This window comes from Augochlora pura, chromosome 10 (genome assembly GCF_028453695.1).
Source record: "Augochlora pura isolate Apur16 chromosome 10, APUR_v2.2.1, whole genome shotgun sequence".
NCBI lineage: Eukaryota > Metazoa > Arthropoda > Insecta > Hymenoptera > Halictidae > Augochlora > Augochlora pura.
In genome coordinates, this window is record NC_135781.1 from 24,515,723 (window position 1) to 24,537,901 (window position 22,179).

The 22,179-nt window shown below is 38.9% G+C and overlaps 2 protein-coding genes across 4 annotated transcripts in view; one reads left to right on the forward strand and one right to left on the reverse strand.

Annotated features, from left to right (window-relative positions):
* Positions 1 to 6,539, forward strand: part of LOC144475967 (rho guanine nucleotide exchange factor 17) — a 48,660-nt gene extending 42,121 nt beyond the window's left edge. For both annotated transcript variants that reach the window (XM_078192438.1, XM_078192439.1), the window contains 4 exons: positions 114 to 440; positions 774 to 944; positions 1,396 to 1,679; positions 2,676 to 6,539. In XM_078192438.1, the coding sequence (XP_078048564.1) occupies positions 114 to 440; positions 774 to 944; positions 1,396 to 1,658 (761 nt within the window). In that variant the 3' untranslated portion in view covers positions 1,659 to 1,679; positions 2,676 to 6,539. The remainder of the gene's footprint in view (positions 1 to 113; positions 441 to 773; positions 945 to 1,395; positions 1,680 to 2,675) is intronic.
* An 855-nt stretch (positions 6,540 to 7,394) lies between these two features.
* On the reverse strand, positions 7,395 to 19,931 carry LOC144475847 (prostaglandin E2 receptor EP3 subtype). Of its 2 annotated transcripts, none has more exons than XM_078192169.1 (6): positions 19,593 to 19,931; positions 18,678 to 18,917; positions 12,435 to 12,612; positions 11,652 to 11,890; positions 9,360 to 9,588; positions 7,395 to 9,041 (listed from the first exon to the last, which is right to left on the reverse strand). In XM_078192169.1, exons 1-6 carry the CDS (start codon positions 19,791 to 19,793, stop codon positions 8,929 to 8,931), a joined length of 1,200 nt encoding a protein of 399 aa, XP_078048295.1. In that variant the 5' UTR covers positions 19,794 to 19,931; the 3' UTR covers positions 7,395 to 8,928. The 2 variants fall into 2 exon arrangements, with proteins under 2 accessions (XP_078048295.1, XP_078048293.1); XM_078192167.1 differs by having other exon boundaries at positions 7,395 to 9,077.
* Between the last annotated feature and the right edge of the window lie 2,248 nt (positions 19,932 to 22,179).

The following is a 22,179-nucleotide window of genomic DNA, read 5'->3' on the forward strand; positions in this document are numbered from 1 at the left end:
GAATTAATTCCGATGTAGGTGGTGAATTATTTACATAAACATCATTTTAATCGAACTGTTTAATTAAATGTTATTGAAGAAAGAATCCAATTAGTAAGACTGTAAATTTCTAGTGGGTGGTTGGAACACACCAGAGCCAACAACCATAATGGTAGGAACGCCGGCAACTCCGATCACAAGAATGCTTTCGGTATCCGGGAAACTTTGGTGCGGCTGTCGCAACACCGTGAAAATTCTGAACACCCACACGTACGAGGTCGAACACAGTTTCGCCGTCAGCAACGACTCGTCCACGTCAGTTTCCTGCATGGCGAGTTCCGGTGGTCTCGGAGTTTGGATTTCTTTGCACAATAGCGCCGTGTTGCGACTGTTCCATTCTACCAGCTATGAATGCTTGACGGACATCAACATAGCACCGGCTGTTACCAAAATGCTTACCAGTAAGTCTCTACCTGGATACGGAAGCTTTTAAAAAGTAATTCTGAAAGAGATGCGCGTTATAGGGGCAACTTATTCATTTGCCATTGGAATTGTTAGATTTATTCACAAGTCCTAAGTTATACGAATTCGAAGACGAACATCTCAATATACACTTCTATTTAAACATTCGTTTAACAAGTAATGTGAGGAATAATAGTGCACACATTCCTATACAAAGTGAACGTTGTCATTGCTTAATAAACGTTACCGTTGTCTTTAACACATGAACTAAGACGAATCTATATGCGCTGTCTATGGTATTTATTTTAACGGAAGCTTTAAACTTGCTGCAGGTTGCGATGACATAATACGACAGCACAAGGCTGCTTGTCTTCGAGTTACCGCACTTTTGGCTTGCAACGAGTTGCTTTGGATCGGTACAAGCGCCGGTGTTCTCCTGACCGTGCCAATTCCCCATATAAAGCCATCCACTCAGAGGATGTCACAGCCGCCAATTGTAACCGGTGCGTATTGACGTCAGATTAAATCGTCTATAAACAAGCATCGTTATTGCTTTCGTTATAATTAGAAGCTGGCTAGAGTTGACCGGTTTTCGCGAAGTGTCAGTTCCGACACCACAAAGCTACAGATACGATCAATCATTCGTGAAATTTTTGGATCCGTCCGCGCATTTCTGATGCGATAACGAGTATTTATAAAACCCTCTCTCACAGAAATCATATAAATCATAGGAGGTAGTAGTACCTTAGCTATCGATGTTCGCATCCGTTTATATTGAACGCGAAGAGATCTGCGTTCCTAAGAAAATTTATCTTCCTCCGAATTCCAATTTTGAAGTTCCAAACTTGATATTTGTATATAGATCTCTGAAAACGATCGTTACCAAGGAACACTAATTAATGCATTGTTCTTTAAAAACGTAACATAATTTCAATATGATACTTTCTTTTCCAGGCATTCCCCATGGACACACCGGGCACGTGCGTTTCCTCACGTGCGTGGAAACATTGTCACCATCGAAACCAGATCCACGTCCGAAAGTGAACAGATACTCCCTGAAATCAAATAAGAATCAACAGAATAATATCAATCGCGGGAAACTCCTGGTGATATCAGGCGGCGATGGCTACGAGGATTTCAGAGGACCTCAAGCTTCCGCTGAGCCGCAGGCTGGTCGTGAAGACTCGACCAATCATCTGCTGCTTTGGAAAGTGTGATGTGATCTAGAACGACCCTCGGTGAGTTCAAAATAATTCTAAAATCCCTTACTAAATTGAACGTCAATATACTATTCAAGACTTTATTATTTAATTATTGACAAGAGACTAAGAGTTTCTTTAAGAGTGAATTTTTGTGTGTACACTACACACAGTTTGAACAAACAATTCAATATTTTTAAGAACAAAGATGAAAATCTTTGTTCTGAAATCTTTGATGAAATCACGAAAGCAAAACAGTATTTTTATGGTATATAAATATTCGGGAGAGTCTCCTGCATCTATATCATGCAACAAAAGTTTATTTATGATTGTAAATATCGAGAATAAATATTTCTTGCTGTTTTATCTATAAGAGGCCGTGTTAAAAACGGTACGAATCACCTGTTCCTGAAAATGTCCGAACAGCGCCATTAGACGAAGTGACAAAATGCTTAAACTGCTAGCCAAATTACGGACGCAATTTTTTTCACGTCAGTGATGAATGTCGCCACCATAACTTTCCCTCAAAAGACCTCGATCGTTGATAAATTGCCTACAAGTTTCAGCGTTTTGCTGCAACGTCTTGTGGCGCTGTTTGGACACTTTAAGCGGAAGTGACAAGTAACACCGTCTAGCGAAGAAAAGTGAAACTAAATCGTTGAACAGTTTGAATGTTTTGCCACTGCACCTGATGGTGCTATATTAACATTTTAAGCAACAGATGATTCGTACCATTTTTAAACTGGTTTCTTATGACGAAAACGGCAAGAATCATCTTTTCCAATATTTACATTAATAAACAAACTTTTGTTGCTTGGTATAGATGCAGGAGATTCTTCTGAATATTTCTGTGCTCTCAGAATTCTATACTCTCCTAACTCTGGACATCTTTTAAAATTACAATTCCACGAAACACACAATTATAGAACACACATTCTTACTTCAATGAAACGAGAAAAATCTCGGGATCGACTCGCAGCAGGCGGAGCATGATGCAACAGTAATTAATATTCGAGAAATTTATGGATTCCACAGGCAAGGGTCGCAGTTCACACACGTCGGCATGACACGCCGTGGGAATCGTTGTCACGCGTGCGCTCGGCACGTGGTCGGGTCCGGGATCGTCCGATCGTGGCTGTTCAGGACGTATTTGCTCGACGGTTTTTCAGAGAACGCGGCAAAGTTCTCTGGCTCGTTTTGGCCGAGTCGATCAAGAGCAGAATGTGGGAGGTTCGTTGTTTGCAGGGTGCCAAGAGGAACGGGTTCCGCAGCGTGATGGGACCCGAGTAGGCGATTTTTCACCAGTTACCTTCGACGCTGACGTAATACACGATCAGACTTCGAGACCGGGTGGATCTGTTTGACAGCTGTTGAAACGTTTTAGACAGAGACACGACAGTACTGTGTAAACGATTTGCTGAAATCAGCGTAGAGACTCTGAAATTGACTATGTAGATCGTTCAGCACAATCATTTAACTAACGCGGGGCTTCAGGAAATCGTTTAGCAGAAGATTTGTATTTTTGCACTGGATCCAGAAATAATTTTTGCGGATTTGTCACGCAATCGCGTTTACTATCGATGTATTTTACTGTTCGTTAAAGAGGAATGCGGGATAGACGGACTACGCGTGAATCTGTTTGGAGAACAGTAAATGGGGTGGCGTAATGAGGTACGGTACCTGGGAGAGCGTTGAATCGAGCTTATTATACAACCGACACAGGCCTAACTTTACGTAGACACTAAAACAGAGACTAATCCAATGAATTGTGCCAAAACGAATTTATCATTGTCCATCGATCGACGCTAAGCAAGAACTGACGTACTTCATTATTCGTTTTCTTAACCGACATCAAACTGAATGTGTTCGTGTTGAACGTGATGGAACTGGTCCAGACTTCGGACACTGGATGCGAGTAATCTTTTGAAATTCAAATATCTCTCGAGACAACTGTTACTTGGTTGTTGGTCGGGAGTTCAAATTATTCTGTTCCCTCGTGCGAACGCGACGAGAGGGAACCGATCGAGCAAACCGAGTTTGTCGAATGAAAATAACCGTGATTACGTGTTTAGTGAAATTTTTTGTCCGCCTTCTTACGCAAAAAAATTTCGTCGCAGGCGAGAACGAAACGCAGATCTGATGGAAAAAGTAATTTCAGAGTCGTGAGATATTTTTATTCGGACGAAGAATATTCCTTGAAGCTTCGCTGCGATAATTACCTCGGAGAAAATCAGGTTGAATCGATTGTGGACTGCATCGAGGGCTGCGAAATTCGAGAGGCCACTTTGTATAGTTTCCCCCGATCAAGGTGTACTTTTCTTTAAGTCTTTAAGCTCTTTACACCTTCCGCGCGGTTTATTCGCTTAAACGTATAGGCGACTCGTATACTTTTCTACAAAGTTCCAACGATCCACGGAAAATATCAACTATGTTATTAACATACAGCGTATTTGACAATAATTAATTGATATCGATTGTTCGAGTGATCTTACGCGAGACAAATATATCGACGACGTCAACCAAAGCCGATGAATTTTGGTTTTCGCGTATTGTCACGCTAAAGATTGTCGCTTAGAGTCGCGGGATACGGGCGTTCTTCAGCTTGGAACACTTCGTCCTAAAGATTGTTGTTGCAAAGGATTTAATTGTCCTCTTTTCCAAGGTACCACCTTTCGCTGAAGAAAGGTCTTAACTTCGTTGCAGTTGTAATATTGGGATCACTGATTCGAACCACAAGGCTAAACAAATTGTTAAGAACAAGACCAACTAAATTGTTAAAAAAAAAAAAACACAGTTGAATTGAATTTTAGTCTTCGCATGTTACACAGAAAACGTAATTCTGAAAAACATTTCATATCGAGTGTAACAATTGTGATCCCAGGATTTTTTACAATACATGTACTTGTAATTGTACCATGAATGAACAACAAAAATGAGATAATTGAATATACGAGAAAAATTGGTCAAAATGAAATTCTTTGTCGTGTATGCAAAAAGAGATGATTTACATCTGCAAGATAAAGAGAGCAAATGACATGATATGCTGAGAGCATATAATATACTGAATGGGAACAAGTGCTTGTTAGTGATCTTCAAATTGAGCTTCATATTGAGCTTGCTATGGCTACAAGTGAAATGTGACTTGATGTATCATATTGTATATTTGTAATTACGTGAAACCCCATTTTGAATGTAATTCCCTAAAACATCAATATCAGCTGTCAATGTACTTAAATGTTACTTAACATTGAAAAATTCTAGACAGTGTGATTGTCTACTCCTAGACAATGTTACTTTCGTTAGCAATTGTATGCTCTATCTATGGAATATTTTATGTGATAAAAAGTCTTCCACTCATTGGTAACGGAAGACGCCAACTTCAAAGAAACAGAATATAAAGAAACGTCAAATCTTTTCTCGAGTCTTCCTTGTTTCATTGTGTATATTTCGATGATAGCGAATTAGATACAATTATTTCTCTCGATCAGCTTTCCCTGTCATTATACCTCTCGACCTTTCGCTAATATGGAGCCTCATCCTTTCGTCTTACAAACAAACCGAATGTTCCCTCGACACGAAGTTTCTAAACAGTTTGCATGATTTGCAGTAGAATGAACTTCTCTCTAAAAAGAAGTGACCACAATTATTGACCCCAATATTATAACTTCTCCTCAAGTAGAATACAACGTACCTTGTTACTTTACAACTTTCGTATGTTAATCAGCGCTTGTTATTTCAGAAAACGGAGAACATTGATGCTCGTCGCGAAGTTTTTTGAAACATTGTACAAACCCGTTACCTAATTATAAACACATACACGGAAACAGTGATAAAAAGGCAGTCCAAATACACTAAACTAAGGGTTGCATCGTTTTACTGACAGAGCCGGGTCATTCTCGTATATCTCAAGACTGAACGAGATCTCGGAAAGCGACACGGAAAACAATGTCGCGCGCGCGCGACATAAATAAAACTCGATAGTTTTGGTACACGATATTCTGACTCTAGATAGGAATTACAATTCCCATTATCGACTGGCTCAAACTGAAAAACGATCGCCGCTTAAATCGCTCCTCAAATAGTTTAAGACCTTTTCGATGTATTTTTCCTTGCACCTGTATGTGTGATGATCGCTTTCCACGAGCCTGTTTGCACGAGTCGGTCGCGTAGCTCCAATCATCTTTGCAATTCGCGCCACTTGGTACTACGATCAAACGGGTAACAAGTCATACGAATCATTCGAGCAGAGCGTACAATTTCTGAGCAAAATTACCCAGCCGTGTACAGGGTCGTGTAATATATTTATCGGTGTAATTCCCACTATCTCGCAAGACGTTAATGAGATTCACGTAGAGAAGCAAGAACCATTGAGAACGAAGATCCGATGACGAACTCTGCCTTCGATGCTTGTCTTTCAAATGAATGTTAGATTACTCTACCGGCACGTGTAACCCTGTTGTCGATGCGTGGTTCTGTGTACGCGTGTGTATAACTAAAAAGAGTATCGTAGTGTGAAGTGCGAAGATACACGATCGACAATAGTCCGAAGCAGAGCTTGCGTGAATCTTGCGTAATTTCCCTTCGGTTGCCTCTGTTCGTCCAGGAATTGGTCGAAACACTTGTTACGGGAACGTTGCTTCGCCGACGAACGTGGTCAGGAGTGGAAAGCAGATAACAAGAAATAATATTATTTATTATAGCAACGTAAGGTATGCGAAAGTACACGCCAGCTGTATCGCGATTGATACTGTATGAATGCATCTGTGGTATTTCTAGTGTGCAATAAGAACGGTGTCATGTGTACAGCAACGATCGCGCTCGTAAGTTATTATTAATGTTATTAATGATAACTGGAGGCGAAACACGCAACTGCGCAGAAATATATTTGTATTATATGTATTCGTTCCTTCCTATTGGTGTCGTTATTTCATTATCCTGGTCATTTGCGCGACGAGTCAATTATCATAAGACAGCTCTTATTTCATTGAGTATTAGTCGAATAAAAATTAATCCTACATACACACGAAGCTGTTGTGGTCTGTTCAACGCCCTGGGGATATGCCGTATTCGACAGGGTCCCTTATGGAAAAAGCAGCGCCCATCCTCGACGTTTACAATTATAAATAAAACTTTTGTTGCATTGCATAAATGCAGGATATTCTCCTGTATATTTGATTAATATGAAAACATTCTGTTAATCCCGGATATGCTTTACAATTAAAATTACCTGAGATGTGTAACTACAGAATACACATTCTTACTTCAATTAAATAAGACCTTCAAGTTTAAACAACGTTTCTTCCGTTCTCGTTATGAACAACTCTCAAGATCGACTCGCAGTACGCGGAGCATGGTACAACAGTAATTATTATTCACGAAATTTATCGATTCCACAGACAAGGGTCGCAATTACACACTATGGCATGGCGCACCGTGGGAGTTGTTACGCGTGCATTCAGCACGTGGTCATCGGAGATCGTCGGATCCTAGTTACCTAGTTGTAATACTGTGCGAATGCTGATCATGTTTATTTTTTATACAGGATGAAGTCATTGAAAACTGATATATTTCTATTATGCCATACAAATACAAGCGATTCTGAAAAGAGAAGCATATTTGCTTGGAAAAGACATTTATTAAGACTGAAAAGGATTATTATTGTAGGATATAGAATTATCAAGTTTTAGTTTAAAAGCAGTCTGACTATTAAAATTAATTACGTACATTAATACTAATTACAAAATGAACGTATTTCCGCTTTATTAATATTTTCTTAAAAACAGAATAAAAGATTGTGAAATATACATGACTATGAATTTCACCGGAAGATATGTGTATATGTACAAGCATAAGTAATTCTGATGTTGTATACGCAAGATATTGTGTACGTGTATCCCCCTTAAAATCTACTTGAGAAAGTACATTGTACGATTAAATACGATTCAACATTCAATACTTTGGTAAATATCCGCTTTGTGCTCACGTTTCTGTTCGTTTGCTCACTTGCATTATTTTATTGACTAGACAGTACATTTATATTTAGACGAATGTTACAGAAGTACAATGTATCGAATCTTGTGAAGCGGCGTTTGCTTTTCGTCTTGTTTAAGATTGAAATATAATAATTAGGTGAGTCGATTTTATACATCCTTAAATTCATTTTGACGATTAAACTGCGCATTTTAAGTATGCATTTACAATGGATAAAGCTGAATGGAAACAGGTGAATTGAAAGCTCCAACCAGCTTCAATGTGTTGCTATCTTCTTCTATATCTAACAAGATTATTAAGACTGTAGAAGTATCAATTTTTATAAACATCAGCAGTTTATCGTTAACACTCGTGCAATTTCGCGGAATTGGACGACACTCGTTCTCACTTGCGTATTGCAAATGAGTAGAGCTTTTCTTATTCTCGAATTAACACTGGAATGGCACCGACCGCTTTTCTTCGCTGAAGTAATCGTAGACTGTAGAGTACCTTAATTTATCGAATATTTTCAATTGTTCGATTAAAGTCTCAATTAAAAGGTTATCATGTTGCCAACCGAACAAGCGAACACAGCATTATGCCAAAAGGTAGCAGTATAAAATAAAGTAAAAAAGATCAAACATTAAAAAAATATATAATAAGTAATTGTTAAATAACGATAACGATACAAATATTTGAATCGAATAACAGTTACTAAAATTAATAGTAGTCATTGAATCTATGTATTAGATTAACGTTAATGTTAAAATGTCTGAGGTTCGTAATCATAACTCCCTAAGTCAACGTTTATAAAAATGACGTAGAGTAATCCTCAGTGTTAAATCCCATCGCGTCATTATGTTCCATCGATCGTCACTCGCACGGTTGGCAAAGGATCGCTGTCATCCGCAAAACACACAGAATATCGCAACGCAGAAATTCTAAGCAGTATGAAAGCCTGATGTAAATTGTACACGAAATATCAGCGAGGTATCGTTCTCAACATACTCATTTATTCCTCAACGACTCGTCGTGGTATCTCAAACTTCTACCAAAGAGAGATTCCAGTTAGACACGGAGCACCTTTGTCTACAGTCCAAACTCCAAACCATGAAGTGCTCTTCGTCGTTTTCGAGTGGGATCATCGAATTCACGAAAGATTTTTAAGTCATCTTGACAATCGTGCGAATCGAGTCAATTTCATTGCGTGATCCATCAGTTACGCGAAGATCCTCCGAGGTTTTCGACGAGCGAGTCAAACGTAGGTAACGTTGTGACCCTCGACTCGTTTCCGGAAGATCGTTCGCAGAGACCTACCTCAAACGGACACTGCCACTAAGGGTGGATCATGCATTTCGCTGACGGGCGTGGAAGGCGCCTCGGTGATCGGCGTCGAAACATCGCCGCTGCTGCCGTGGTGATCTGTAGTTCCTGTCGAGCCAACAGATTCGATTAAGGTGGGATCTCCTTTAACAAACCAATAATTATCTTCAAAATCGAATGTACAATTCTGTTCAACTTAAAAAAAGAACCATCCCAACTGACCAATTATCGAACAAGTGATTCAGAACGAATTAAGAACGATCTAACGCATAAATTCTTTCCCCCAACTACGATATAAACGAGACAAATTAAAAAACGAAATACCTATAAACTTTAATAACTTACTCATAAAGATAAAATGTATTTTAATTCACACGACATTGTTTCCCACAATTAACGAATTGCACCCGATAGAAATGCATTCACCTGTGAACGAACTCGACCGGCTTCTATCTGGCCAACAGATCTTGCAGAGTGGTTTCAAGAGACGGAATCTTGGCCTCGGCATCCTCAATAACACGTAGATATATGGATCCAGAGTGAAGTGAATACAAAGGAGCACGTCCGCGGCCACGTGGAACATGTGAATTGCTTTCCGTGCTAATATCGCCTTCTGAGGCAGCTGCAGTGCGAACTGTGCCAATGGTATGGAGATCTGTTGACAAAGAACGCTAATGATGCAAAGCATATGATACAATATAATATAATCTAATATAGTGTAGTAAAGTATGTATAGTATATTATATGTATATAATATTATGTATAATATTATATACCAGCCACGGTATTTTATTAGCATTTTGCGGTAAGTACGCTGACATTTGTCTACCTGGAAATCGCTCAACATCCGATACCGTTCGCACTCGACACCAACGATTTAACCAGCATCGATAGTTGGCGGATGTTGCGATCGATCGTACGTGAAGATATTCTAAACTAAATCGATGTTTCCAAGGTTCATGCTGGCTGGCGGATGTACGTCACATTTTGCATCTTTACACGGCCGAATCATTACATTAATTCTGTGGTACGCGCGCCTAACAGTCCAAACAAACAGTTCCGTGTTTTTGTTCGCGAAGCGATGGTAGGCATTTTTGTTTAATTTTGTAAACGTCGTTCGATTGTACGTTTCGTCGTTTAATTTCGAGCCGAGAGAAAACTTCCGGCGTGCACGAGGAGAAAACGATCGAATAAGAAGATGGCAGCGCAGGAAGTTGTATGCGATTGAAGCAGCACTGGGTGCATTGTTCGGTGCGATTGTATTCTTCGGGGCAGAATGAATAGCAATTATGTTGCATTGGGAATTCGAAGAATGCGGCTGTGAGAATGACGAACATTCCTCCAACTCCAACCAATTGACATAATTTCTCTTCCTTGATGAAATCACGTTTGCTAATCAGATGTGTTGCAGGCCTTTTGCAGGCCGATGATACAATTGGCTAAAAACAATGCCCCTTTCTTGCAAAAATCGACCTTCGATACTTTCTCGGAATGTTTAAATTAATTAAATATTTTCAATATCCTGCATTCGATCTAGTTAATTTTGTTATAAACGCATAAAATCTGAAGCATTGTTAATAGTACTTTGATTCTTCTTTTCTAAAATAATTGCATGAAATCTATAATTCAATGTTCATAAACTGATTCATGTGTATCAAAAATATATCATAAAATATTGAAGATTGTAATGGAAAGTTTCTTTTCAGACGATGTATCTATGTAACATTCATCATCACCTTCTATTGATTTTCATTTCAGAAATAGTAAGTTGCCCATTACTGCTCCGACACGTGCTTAACTGCTCATAATTTAAGGACACCATACGGCGAGGAATAGTAAAGTGTCATTTGACGTTCAAAGTCTTGTCACGATCAGCACGATCGCAAATTTTATCGACGTTTCGACTGCCGAGGGTAAATATTCTCGAGTGATAGTTCGCAAGCAGTCCACGTAATCGTCATTCCTTCCCATAAGAGTATCTAGAGTCTAGCCGGAAGTTTCTTTTTCTTTTAGACAGCTTACGGTTCATTGTCAAAATATATCGTCTATGACAACGATCAAGATCGTACCGAGATAATGTTAAATGAAAGTATCTCGCGTGCGAATGAAACATCGATAAACTAGTAGAACAATATCCAAGAGTTTTATACACTCGTAAAACTTCGACGCACATAATTCATGTTCTGAATTATGAGTGGCTTTGATGGCAATTAATGTTCCTACGGCAGTTTCCGGAAGCAATCAGAGTAAGTGGTTCCGCGGAGAGAAAGCCGATCAAGCAAGGGTCAATATTTTCAGGATTATACCACCCACGGCATCGGTGGCACATATTTAGCACAGCATAATTTAGTTTTGCGACAATTGGGAAAGCTAGTGTTGAACAGAATGTGATAAATTTGTTATCATAACAATCTACCAACAGCTATCAAAATTTATATAAGAGTTATTATTTAAATGTAAAAATTGAAATATAATCATTAAAATTTATTTAGCCTTCGACCGGCCACAATTATTCTGTTGCGTGATATTCTGAAGACAAGGCTGGTTTAAATTGATTGTCTTTTCATTCAAATTAAAGGGTTTTCATTTTTCAATTTAGCAGAGATACAAATTGATCCGTAATCTTTGTTTCAATTGTGTCAGACCGAGGATTAACTGGCAACATTAATCAACCGAGAGTGATAGAATAAAGTATCGAATGGATCATTAATTACATACCATTTGCGGCATCCAGCAAATAACGAACGATATCGACAACACTGCCATCAGCCTCGCAAATGCTCTTTCCTCAGCGGTAGCGACGACTTCCGACGGTGGACCTGCTATTGTCAATAAAGGTTTCGCTCTTGAAGAGGATCTTGTTACGCGTCGTAAAGCACCGGCCTTCCGACTCAACCTGCTAAGTGCTCTGGAAACGGCCAAATTACACCAGACTATGGACAAACAGAGACCCGTACCTGCAATTGAAAGTCAATGTTCAGCGTTCGGACTTGTTATTTTTTATGAGCATCTACAACATTTTGTGAGAAATATGATAGTAGCAAGGAAGAATATTGACAACACCTTAGAGGCAAATTGGAGGAAAAATTGGTCAGAAGATGTTATTCTATGAGAGTTAATATTGACCATCGAGGAAGAGTACTTACAGTCATTTTAATTAAGAAAGTAGAATAATAAAAAATACTGCGATCTTTTTGTAATTTTTCTCTCCTTATAAAACAATTCTTACCAAGGTGCAATATTATTTTTCGCAGAACAATACCCGCTCATCAATTTATACATCATCATACAATTTACTCTCAGTGCCTCTAGAGGATCATCTATTAAACGTTGAATCATTCTTTTGACAAGACTCGGTCGAAAAAGTTTCAGTTCGATGTACTCTTTCGTAAATGCCACGTTAATACCATTGTCACGATCAAAACATCTGTCGCGTCGGAAACCGTCGTAGAAAAGGTACGTCAATGAACTTATGGAACACAATAGTATCGGTATACTCACCGAAAACGAACCAAACATAAGCATACGCGATATCCGTCGGTTCGGTGGCTTCTCTGTATCGAACGCATCGCTCGCCCTTATAGTACAAACCGAAACCCAAAACCGGCATGCTAGTCAAGGCTAGGGCAATCAACCAAAGCGCCAGCATACAACGTACGATCATTGGATACGTCACCTGCTGGAAAATATATAGGTGTCACGGTTTAGCCTGCAACAGCTTTCGCAGCTATTCACTTTATGATCGATGACGCCGTCTTACGTCGATTCTGCATTCGAGAACCAATAGATTCATTCGATAATTAATTTTAATGCTATACAAATTGTTCGCTGTGCTTTTACAATAGATGAGACAAATTTCTTGGAGTTAAACGTTTCACTCTCTTTCTCAAATTGAATTAATTATTTGTACATTACAAGTGTCTTTCGAATTTGTCTACCGCTTCTCAAAACGCAGAAAATCTTGGGAAAATAAACAACGAAACGGTAGGTAGAATCAGAACCGGAAGCGTCGATTAATTGCATTTCTGAACGTGGATTCGAAGCCGGTTCTTTTATTTACCAGACTGCTTCACCTAAACTGAAACCCTCGTCAATGTCTTGAATAAACCCCATTAGTAACAGGTGTAAGCAAGTGCTAGTCGCTAACAGCAACGCTTTATCTTAAATCGCCAAACAATTCGACAACATATTTTTTTACCCAGTCCCATTTTTAATTGTTCCTTTATAACTATTATTTAATTATATAATGTCTCGCTCGATATACGGGTAAACGCGACAGTTAAATGTAAATAACTTATTCAAAGACCATACTAGGTCTTATTAATTAAACATTATACGACAGGATCGATGGATGTCCTTCCGAAAGGCCCACGAGGAAAGTCCATGAATTTTAATCATTCTGATAGGTCAGTTTTATGTATCGTGCGAGGAAAAAAACGGTTTTCAAACTAGAACCATCAATTTGACGATTAGTATCTTGTGATGGCTACGTCACTCGGGTGCTCGACACTAAAATAGGTGGGTTTGTTGTCCGAGCATCGTAGGATCACCTCTAGGGTCATTGGACTTGATGATGCTACTATCGACCTTGTGTCTTGTTTTAGATATCTTAAGAATGAAGGGAAACGTGTTATAGGGAAACTGATTTCCATGACGTTACTCTGTCAAACAGTGTTCCGTCACGTGATAGAGAATTTTCATCGAATTGCAACATTTCTGCAAGCATCACTCAACATTGATAAATATATAACTAGAAAAATTCGGAGCAATTTAAATTACTTTCATTAAAGTAATAATCGCATGGAATAATTAATGCTTTATATTGAAATTTGCTAGCAATGAATTGTTCGGCGTTGTCGTAAAATTCAAAGGAAGATAATAAGCCCAATTCTTTCTACGTTCACGGATATACGAAGGATAAGACCTTCTGATGTCTTGAAATCACGTTTCCTTGCAAACGGAAGATATAGCGAAATCGTGCTACTGTCAGCCCCATGGGTATACACGTGCCAGCTTCGAGAATAGAAAATGGAAGATTATTCCACGGGGAGTAGATAAAGTATGGGAACAAACAGAAATTAGAGGAAACGACGACGCCGCCACGAACAATGTGTGCTTTTTGATCTTTGAACTCTATCACACGCGAAACAGCACAGGAAACTGTCAAGCCTGACAAATCTGTTTCCAAACCGTCATTGTGCTGATAGGAAACATTAGAACCAACTAAATAATCCTGAATGTACGAAACAGTTGACACAAATCTATCATCCATTTAAAGTACCATTTTAAAATAATTATTAATATATAATCGGTAAAAAAATTAATACGATTTCTAAACTTCCAATATTCTCCAGCACGTTTTGTAGCTAAAATATTTTCACATCTATCTTCTTTTTATCTGACATTGGGTAAATGAAAGATCTTCGCAGTTCCCTGAGAATTTTGTTTGGAAAACAAGTATTTTAGCCAAAGCTTTATCGTGCCTCGTTTTAATGAGTCAGCGGGCTCAAATCAGTGGCACTAAAAAAAACAAGTCAAGCTAAGCTTTAAAAACATCTCGAATTTATGTACGTTGTGAATTTACACTGGCACGACGCGCCTCGTTTTTTGACAAAACGTCGTTGAATGCTACGGTAAACGGTGTTGTGACTCTTCTGCTCGGTCCCGTCAAAGAAAGCATTGTTTCTGACGAAACGAATCCATATTGCACGCATTTGAATAGACGAATATTCGAAACACGTGGAACGGTTAGATAACACTTTTTGCTCTAGACGCCACTTTAAAAGGGAAAGCATCGGAGCGAGGTTGATTACATACGGCTGATAGAATAGCATGATTCATGTAACCGTATTTTTGAACTTCTCTACTTGAGAAGGTAGTAACATTGGCTGACTTGAGTGAAAATTCCATGATCTATAATCAGAAATGGCTTTGAGAGACGAGGAGTATCTGGTTCGTAAACAAAGTTGAATTAGGTTCAGATTTACGAGCAAGCCTGTCAAGACACACTGATGCAACCTTCATTTTCATAGTCGCGATATTCATGCAAAACTGTACAGAGAAAAGTATCTTATTTATTTTCATAATTGCAATTTTCATTGTGTAACTATGATTACAGTTACGATTTAACGTCACCGGAATTCAAATTGTTCAAGCAACGAAAGATTTGAATAACTGGTGTAGAAATGTCGATAAAATCAACATGAGACAAAATATCACTTTTGGTTACTCGCGGATCTGCGTTTTCACCTCATGAATCACTCATCGCTAATTTGAATACACTCTTTTATGCTTTCGTCGGGACCAGAAGTCTCCCAGTATTTCCATTGCTTTGAGGATACGCACCAGCGACGATGTTGCTACATTCAGACTTCATACGCGCGTATATTTGCCTACAACGACCAACGGCGTATCAAATATTCGTTTCACCGCATACACCAACAATTGCATCCAGCGGCATGCAGGACCTAGTATCATCATGATCCGTTTTTCATTTAAATAAATCTACGCGAACGATACGCGAACGCAAATCTCACACGTTGCCAAGTCGACGATCTAGTTTACTTTGATCACGTGCTCCTGTTTTCGATAAGCAATGAAATTGAAATTCTTCGCCGCCTCTAGTTAGTTCGAGTCTTGAGTCATGCGTTGCGTTGAAAGTAAATTGCATCGTGTTACTTTATGGTGTCCGCCACAATCTGAGGCCTCCCTAGGGTAATACCACCGGCGAGCTCGAATTTTCATATATCTTTCGCTTTCCAGTTTGGTACGAATCAGTGACCCATTTTCAAAGATACTGTGCCCCGTGGCGGAAACGCAATACGCGTGAAACGTAAAATACATTCGCCTGGGCAGTAGAAATCCGTCCTGTCACGGATAATAGTTCGTCGTCGAGACAGTTGCACTTAAGTATGACGCATTTTTTAAGCACAATGCTTTTACTAAAAGAAAGCTATTATTTTTATAAAACTAGATATTTGTAGCGACTCGTGGAGATGATAGTGGTAAAAATTATTTAATCACTTTACAGTTGTTTTATAGTACCTATATTAGCTTCTATAATTATACGATAATACGTTTATGTCCTAACGAGATGTAATTCACTCTATTTACTTCTTTTCACAACGTGACATTTTATGAAGCAGATAATCGATTGAAACGATAAGCTAACGGAGAGTGTTATTGTGTCGACGAATGTGGGTTTAACAAAACGCATGTACGTGCGGGGATACACGTACCGTAAGAAAAAGTAAGATCCTCCATGGCTTCGTTCTGTTGCCGGATCCGTTCAGCAAGGTTTACCATTAATTTCACTGACCTTGGCCAGATGTCTGTCAAAAGTCGGGACTACGTATTCGATACCCCGAGACTCCAACGGAACGGTTCAGTTTGCTACACGAGAAATTATACAACTACGCTAAGAATTCAATGATGTCTATGATACGTAATCTCATTTTTAAGAATGACTACGTTCGAAAGTGTGTACAACAGTAAAACACCAATTTTTAATCAATGTCTTATCTAATTTTATCGTCACCAATCCAAAAGATTACAAAACTTCAACTCTTGTTGATTCAAATTTAGTTGTTAGATTTAGTTATTATATATAAAAATATTGAAATTCAATGAGGAACATAAATGTTAGCTTCAGTTATCGTAAAAAGGAGTATCTAAATTCGACGATGAAAAAGAAATCAAACTACTTTCGTTGTTGTTGAGAACAACCAAAAGTAGTATCGGTAAGCAATGAACAGAGTGTAGGTGTAAGCCCTACCGTATTTGGGTCACCGTACGAGCAAGAAGTTCTTCCCTCTGACAAGTTTCGGTATAACCAGTATCAGTGTTAGTCACAATCATACACCACGTCCTTGTATCGAACAAAAACTAATAAAAGTCTACAGACGTGGTTCGCTTAATCACGTTCCAGTAGCCGAAATAATTAGGCGCGATGTTCGCAGTCACGTAGCTTCCCGCTTCTTCTCGGAAATAGTTAAAGGCGGTTATCATTATCGCGAGAATGACGAGGTACACGCGCGCGTTTCGGTGACCCATGACCCTCCCTAATCGTTGCACCCTGAATCAGTTAATAAAACGAGTGTGCCCAAAATCTATACAAATAATGTAACGATCCCAAACAGTCTAACAATTTGCCCTGTTTCGTTTGACTTGAACAGTGTACAAACGAAAATGTTGATCGTTAATCTGGAAATGTATCGCACGATCCTCGACATCGTACTCCTCGCCTCCAATTCCGCAAGTACCGTAACAAGATAGAAGACGGGCCGGAAGTGAACAGTTTCGGCGGTCAAATTCTATCACTGCGCGCGCTGCTTCGGAGTCGGTTTAAATAATTGTTTCCGCCGCGTCTTTAAAAGGACGCAAATTGATACAAACGCATTACCGGTCGGACACGGAGTTAATATTCCCGCGTTGTCCGTCCGATACTATAGGTATAACACCTGCGGAATCCGGAGAATGACAATGCAAAGACTCCATCACAGATTCCGTCAGCGAAACGGCGGGTAGCGTAAACGATCAACGCGTACGCAACGCAAGCTAATGATGCCATTAACCTTGAAAGAATTGATACCATTGAACCATTCTCGAAACTTTTTAACTAGGCAAGAAAAAATCGATTCACTTAATGAGGAAGTTAGTAAGACGTTTCTCGCGATGATATTTACTGCAACTGTATCTTAATGATTGCAACTTCTGTTACATATATTTGATTACATAAACGAAATAAAACGGTCGCATTCAGTAAAAGAATGATAAATGAACCTTTTAATTAATCCTTAGTCATAGGTCTAAGAAAAGGACGCATCATAGCTTGCAGATGCCAATTAAAATTTTATTAAGATCCTGAGTTTCGTGTACAGAACGTTCAATCATTTCATTCATTTTAATTTGATTAGTGAGACATCGGATAAAAAGAACTTTGTTAATGTTTAGAAAATGAAAGACAGCCAAAATCCTGCCTGAATCCTGCATTAGAATTAACCGACTAAACGAGCTAACCAAGGAAGCGTAACAACGTCTAGAAGACGTTTAAGTGGTGCTGTCACTGTCATTGGTGTCCAGACCAATCAAAGCCGCTTGAATCGGTTGAAAAATGGGTCGGGTTCATACGTAAAGCGTAGCAAACGTAATACGAGCCTTATCACGTAGAGATAAAACCTACGAAGATTGTTGGACCGAGAAACTTGCTCTTGCTCTCTCGTTTATCTGGAGAAGCTTATTTTTACCAAGAACCCGTGTAAAAATCTTCTGGTTTCTACGATCGTTCTTAAAATTGATAATTTTTCGTAAATTGACGTCATTTAAATGCGATAAAATGACGAGACATTTTTTCGATGATTGCTGATAACACTTTCAGGACAACGTTTACTTTTAGCAACACAAACAAGCGAGTGAAATTTAATACAGTGAATTGATTAAGAAGATTCACAAGATTATTGTTACTTAGTTTCTGTTTCTTGTAATCAATGCAGAACATTCTTAGTTTGTATTAAGATTAGTTCTAGAACTAAAAATAAAACAAATTAAAAATTAATCTGCGCACGTTTTGAGAAATATATATTATAGCATTGTATATATCAAACTGTTCCCCTGATTTGTGTTAACCATTTTTACGAATCGTCTGAAAATAGCTGGGAGAAAGCGGCCACCGGTAACTTTCTCGCAGGTATACAAAATTTCACCCTACGTACCCTCGAAACGAAGTTATCGATAATCTTGACTTACCTTTTGATAAACGAAGGGCCTCGTCAAGGCCAGCCACCTTTCCGCAGCCATCACGATCGCTACGCAACCGCTGAATAAACCGAATAGCCTCCATACAACCCGAAGGGAACAAAACCCTCTGGTAGATATCACGCTGCCAACGTAGATTGTGATGTACATCTGCACCAGCATCCCCAACAGCGCAACGAGGTCGTTCGTTGCCAGACAGCGCAGCATCAACAGGTGCTTGGGGTTTCTCCTCTGAAAAATACAATATTTTATCATTTTCTCTTGGCATTTGAATATCTCAGGGGTAACATTCTATGCATGATGGATTTTACGATTGAAAACTCCCGTACACGACAGATCCCTATACCATAAGGTAAAACTTGTTTTACTGTTCTATGGAATAAAGATAATGGAATAAAAAAAGAAGAATACACTGAATGTCGTAAATCTCTTATGATGTACCGTATATTTAGACTGCGAACCTGCACAAAATGACATATACAAATCATTCCCTCGTTTTACGTATTATAATACTGAGCATGGAAATGAAAATTTACATGACAATCCGCAATTTACTTATACCATTGCTATATCTTCAGTACAATATCTTTCATTCGAAGCTCGATGAAAAGCCAACAAATCTTTTCTGTCAACTTTTAAAGGGTTGCCATAAAGGAGAATATTCCATCCATAAATCTGATAGATTAAATGCTCACGAAAAGTTTCTAGTGTCTTCCAAGACTTCACAATTTGCAATAAATATAATACAAATATGTCTAAACATAGAAGAACTACGAGAGTGCTATACTACAAATATCGAAGATCGAATTATACCGCACCCTTTTCCCGAAAATGGTAACGTTCAGAATAGCCGGAAAATCAATTAATATAACTGGTAGCAATTAGCCTCCCGGTCGACGCAATTACCTTATCACGATGGAAAAGAATGATGAGGGCCGACACGTTACCGATCACTCCGGTTATGTACACAAGGGTGAGCACAACTTGGGCGACGACAGTCACGTGCCGTTTTGGCGGGTTCAAAATGATGCTCGGCACCGTAGTGGTCGAGTACAATCCCAACATCGACAAGGTCTCGTTCATCTGCTCCATCGAGGTGAGCAACATTTTTGACGAGTCTCGCAATAACCAGAAGATCAACGATAATCGATCAATACTACAGGTCGTCGGTCAGACAACACATTCAGATAGGGTCGATTGTCGATGCGGTGATTCAGAAATCTCAATATTTATAAAGGTCAGTCACCGTTGCTCCGACACTCGATTGTAAATTTGTCTCCGACAGCGTTTTGTCTCTCCTACGTGAAAACCGACAAACAGATCTGATTACCGATTTTCCTACTGAAGAGCATAGTTATCTCTTCAAAATCAAATCGGCCGCCGTAGTGACACTCGACGGTTTTCAGTTATCAATGTAACTTTGGTACTTTATTATCGTATCGTTTTCTCTCTGTTCTATCTCTCATGCGCTGTTGCTCTCCACAAGCTTGAGTCTGTAGTGTCGACTTTCCCAGGAAACTTGACAACGTTGGGCTTAGACCCTTCTCTAAGGCTACCTGCAGCCCTAGGGCCCTTTTCAAGCCTGCTGGCACAAGCAGCAACACACAGCCGGGGATATGAATCCAGTTGCTTCTTTATCGATCCGAGGACAGACCCGAAACGACGATTTGTGAAATCACTGACTAAAAAACTAGTTCTCTTCTTAAAGACTTTTTTCAATTATAAACGCGGTAGTATGTCCCTCTAATCGGTCGTAATACTCGAATAGCACTTTGGAGATCTTCCAGCACTTCTTTAGAGATTTCTATTTGATTTTAATTATGGAACATGATGATTTTCATCCTTCCTCTCTCGATCGACTGTCGATAGAATTTTAATTTGAGATTCTTCTAGGACCTCGATCACTGTCCCCCGATCGGAATCGCCGTTCTTGTCGATAGCTCGACACGTTCTTCTCGTCGCACGAGTGATTGATTAGCGGAGAATTAACGATGCGAACCTGCGATACGTCCGATCGTACTCAATGACGAGAGAAAGGATGGTAAAATAGTTTCACTGACTCCTTCGACTGTGAGAGTCGTCGGCTCACTGATCTGAACCACGCGGTCGCCTCCGGTTTTGTTTACAATCCAACGCTCCCCCATCTGTGCGCCTGCGCCCGATTTTGAAGGCGGCGCCGCGTCGCTTTGGCGCCACATTTCCGTAACACCCTTGCAAAATTTTTCTTCCGTTATTAATGCACGTTACATTAACACTGTGCCGTTTCAACAACTGCATAAATTTCCTTGAATTAAAGTAATTTATTCAACAATATTAACATATTTGACATTGAGCAATCTTTCAACTTCGTAGATTCTAACATTAATATAATGAATATGTAAAGATATCAGTAGATTCATTCATAAAAAAGATATTCCTGTACCTCAATTAACAAATAATATGTATTATTTATATTTCATTTTATTACTAAAATGATGATACTTGTATGCAATAAAGCACCTGCATGGATGTAGTTGCTACCAAGGCCGCAGCAATAAATCTAATATGCAATTTATATGCAAATATACAAAATTGTTATGTGATAAACATACGTTACAGAGTTGTCGAATAAGGGTGGCACATAAAAAATAATTGGCAACTGCGTGATTGCAAGTCTAACGTTAAACGCAACAGCATTTCGTCGGTATGCAGATAGTAATAAATAATGCATCGTACATATACTTTTTTCGTATACAACGCGGCACATTCACCATTCACGTTGATAAATAATTTCACGCACGATGCGATAAAGGTTCGTTGCTTGTACTGAGTAAACACTATCCTCCTCAAGGATGCAGAACACACGAAGGAAGAGACTCTGCTTACGAATGGCGGCGATCTTTGTAGAGATTAGTCAAGATTTGGAATCGTTCCAGAGAAAGCAGTGTCAAGATTACCAATAGTTACTACTGATTTTATTTTCGGTTGGTTAATCTCCTCAGTTACTTTTTTCTTTTATATTATCACCTTTACAATTAACAGAAAAGAAATTTTACTCTCATTATCGTTAGTAAAGAGCTACACTCACGTTCAAATCACTATATGCTTAGAACGATTAAGAGATTCGTCGTATAAGATAGAATTAATTAAATTTAAAAATAATTAAATATCACAAAATCGAATTTATTATTCTAATTTGATCTACTGCTACTACTGAATGTAAACAAAAGGCTGATCGGAAGAAAAAATTTCGGGCGAAAGCGGGTTATATGCAATTTGTGTCGGCGGATAGAGGTCACCACGTGTTCATTGAATTGTCTCGGGGTGAATGAACTTTTATGTGCCTGCGAGACGACCGATAATTGATGTCTTTTTTATCCAATTTATTACACGGGTACCACACGCTATACTTAAACTAAGATATATATTACGATCCACAACCCATACCAAAATATTGGTTCCCCATCACACCACGTATTATTTAAAGTTTAAAGACAAATTATCTTAATATAAA